This window comes from Perna viridis, chromosome 7 (assembly GCF_037379345.1).
Source record: "Perna viridis isolate PV_CMFRI_1.1 ecotype Kerala chromosome 7, ASM3737934v1, whole genome shotgun sequence".
Classification (NCBI taxonomy): Eukaryota; Metazoa; Mollusca; class Bivalvia; order Mytilida; family Mytilidae; genus Perna; species Perna viridis.
The window spans coordinates 40,212,132-40,215,265 of NC_142451.1; the positions used below are offsets into that span (position 1 = coordinate 40,212,132).

The 3,134-nt window shown below is 31.6% G+C and overlaps 1 protein-coding gene across 1 annotated transcript; it reads right to left on the reverse strand.

Annotated features, from left to right (window-relative positions):
- Positions 1 to 481: 481 nt before the first annotated feature.
- Positions 482 to 2,569, reverse strand: LOC148612685 (uncharacterized). Its single transcript, XM_088594342.1, has 4 exons — positions 2,429 to 2,569; positions 1,636 to 1,758; positions 1,312 to 1,419; positions 482 to 591 (listed from the first exon to the last, which is right to left on the reverse strand). The coding sequence occupies exons 1-4, from the start codon at positions 2,481 to 2,483 to the stop codon at positions 557 to 559; spliced, it is 321 nt and encodes a 106-aa protein (XP_088450468.1). The 5' UTR covers positions 2,484 to 2,569; the 3' UTR covers positions 482 to 556.
- Between the last annotated feature and the right edge of the window lie 565 nt (positions 2,570 to 3,134).

Here is a 3,134-nt window from a genome sequence, read left to right on the forward strand (position 1 = left end):
GTTTCAGAATTTGTTATCAATCCTAAAGATGTATAAATGGTGCAATCAATAACTATAACAATTTTGTTTTTGTTTTTTGTTTGTTTGTTTGTTTTGTTTTTGTTTTGTTTTGTTTTGTTTTGTTTTTTTTTTTTTGTTTTTTTTTGGTTTTTTTTGTTTTTTTTTTGTTTGGTTTTTTACGTTTTGGGTATTTTTATGTTTGTACTGGGATTTTTATTGCCTAGGTTGAAATATTAAATATTTGTATTTTCTCTCCTTTTTATCGTTTTGTTTTGTTTTTATGTTTTTTGGTTTTTTTTTTGGTTTTTTTTGGGGGGGGTTCTTTTGTTTGTTGCTTGTTTTTTTTTCTTTCTAGGATTTTTATTGCTTGGGCTGAAATATTAAATATTTATATTTTCTCTTCTTATTTTCGCCAAATTGCGTATTTAGATAGTCTTTGCTTTATATGTATTGAATGTTAAAAGACAAAGTAACTAATAAAGAAATTTAATATCGTCTTTTATTTCATACAAATACACACTGTATCGAAATAAATGTCTCCATAATGTTATTGCTTTTATTTCCCACCATGGGCATAAAATTCGTTTGGTACTGAAACGAAACGTTAAATTAATACAGTATTTTCTTTCAAACATACTTCTTTACTGTGTCAATGAGTGTCTTCTAACTGATTACATATTTGCAGAGACACATTTTAAACGTTTCAAATCAAATTTGTTTCGAAACTCATTTCATTTATTTACTTCATGTGACGATTTGCATTATCTTTTCAACTTCTTTTTGTTTGTAATTTCATATCATATTATTTACTGTGCCATGTAAAATTTGATTTCGATTATAAAAATTTATAGACGGTTCAGTGAATAACTATTTTTATTATCATTGTTCAGGAGAGAATTTAGAAAGGTGAATGTTTAACTAAATTACCACACAGTTCCCCTTGGTAACCGGCCGCACATCTGCACCAATGATTTGTGCAATCATGGTGACATGTTCCATAGTTTCCACAAGTTTTGCCATAGCATTGCTGAAGACAACAATACTTATCACACGGTTCTCTTCTGTGGATATCAATACTTAACACACGGTTATCCGTTGTAGACATCCATGCTTAACACACGGTTCTCTTTTGTAGACAATAATACTTACCACACTTATATCCTCTGTAGACATCAATGCTTACTACACGTTTATCTGTTGTAAACATCAATACTTAGCACACTTAAATCCTCTGTAGACATCAATACTTACAGCACAATACTCCTTTGTAACATCAATACATACGGTTCACCTTTTCCCATCAATACTTACCACACGGTTTCCCTTTGTAGCCGTCAATACATTCACACCAGTATTTGCTCCCTTCATACCTACAGGAACCGAATTCACCACAAGGGTTTCCATAACAAGGCCAGGTAACTGCAAATAAAAGTATAATAGAAACAAATGAAATTAAACGATTTTTTGGTATGATTCTGCATACCTTTTATTGATTGATTGGTTGTAGTCTTACGTCCTATTGCAGATATTTCATGCATTTTATGACAATACCGACTTGATTAATCGAGCAGACACATTTATTTGACATCCGAAAATCATTTGTCATCATAACTAAAGTTTAATTAATTCACCCACCACATTTTGTTCCATCATATCTGTACCTTGCATCACAGGTACACGTGTATGTGTCACCTTGGTTATTACACTGAGCGCCATCTCCACATGGGTTGGTATCACAGGGGTCTGAAGGAGGATTCCCTTCAGAAAAATAATATCCAATCATTAACATTTTACATAGCATTTTAGAAACTCATGTTTACATTATATTCTTATAAATCTCACATTTATTCACAACTTCACAGACATTTAAGAAAGTCTATTCCGTACTTAAACTGCATTTAGAATTGTAAATTAAACGGAAACTAAAGTACTTATTGAAAAACAAATGATGCCAAGCCGAAAACTATTTAAAATTGAATAGATATACAAGACATGTATATTGCCAGAAAATATCAAATTTGATGAGTTTTAGGAACAGTCAGATCGCGAGTGTTCCTCGAGCTAATCCGACTTTTTCGAAGCGAGTACAAATAAACATATTGCTATTTTCTGCAATGATCATGTATTTGTTTTATCCTGCAACCACATTTTCTGAATAAATGATGCGAAATTTGTCCAAAAAGTTGAGTGAGCGCGGCGGTCGGTGAAGGCACCTTAAACTAGATACCTGTTTTTCTTTTTGGACCTTGCGCATGATTAAAAAAGGTAACTAGGAGACGATATTATGCAGTGGAGTTATAAAGCCTTGCGATATTCGACACACTTTATTTGTATAGTAGAAAACATTGTTGCAGGATAGGATAAAACTAATAACAATTTGAAGTTACGAATCAAATATGTATGATTCTATAAAAATAAATCTACATACATCCTCCATTGACACCAAGACAAACAGCTAATAGGACTGCTACCTGAAAATGCATCTTAGATTTCCTAATTGTACGTAGTTTGATGACTGACGAGCCTTTCGGCGTTTATATACATTCCTTCTTGCACAGCTGCTTTGAATTATTTCTATTTCTTCTTTATTGTTTTGAATACTCTTTGTCGTTTTTATAATTATGATTTAATAACAAGAAGGTTTGCATTTTTGTCCTATTAATGTTTATAAATGTATATATTGTTATTTAATCATTATAATCATAACTGAACAGTCACGTCGCCCAATTGATTGGAAACATTTCCGATGTAACATTTTTCCACATTTAATTTTATCGAGCGAATACTTAACAGTTTTGTTTAATAATGCCCAACTTATGCCTAAAACATTTTTCTTTCAAGGTTACAATCGTAACAGTGCGTGTTGGAGAAACCATTTGATTTATGTATTTATTTTCGTACTTACAAAGGTCTTCTACAGCTACTCTCATTTTGCAATAGTGATTTAAAATCATGGCTGACGGTCTTTTATTTTTATTCTTGTGAAAGGAAAATAATGGGAACCAGGATAAGAACGGTAATAGAAAAGAACACAACCCAGGAACAACAACTAAATAACGAAAACAGACACATACAACAAATAATATGATAACACTAACACGCATATATGACAAAAGCAAATGGGCAATCTTCCA

Bases quoted from the DNA above. Each gene is read 5' to 3' on its own strand.
- LOC148612685 (XM_088594342.1), bottom strand. From the start codon at position 2,483: ATGCATTTTCAGGTAGCAGTCCTATTAGCTGTTTGTCTTGGTGTCAAT. The intron at 1,759-2,428 runs GTATGTAGATTT...ATTTTTCTGAAG, and splicing joins TCTTGGTGTCAATGGAGGAT to GGAATCCTCCTTCAGACCCC. The intron at 592-1,311 runs GTAAGTATTGAT...GTTTCGTTTCAG, and splicing joins CTACAAAGGGAAACCGTGTG to TACCAAACGAATTTTATGCC.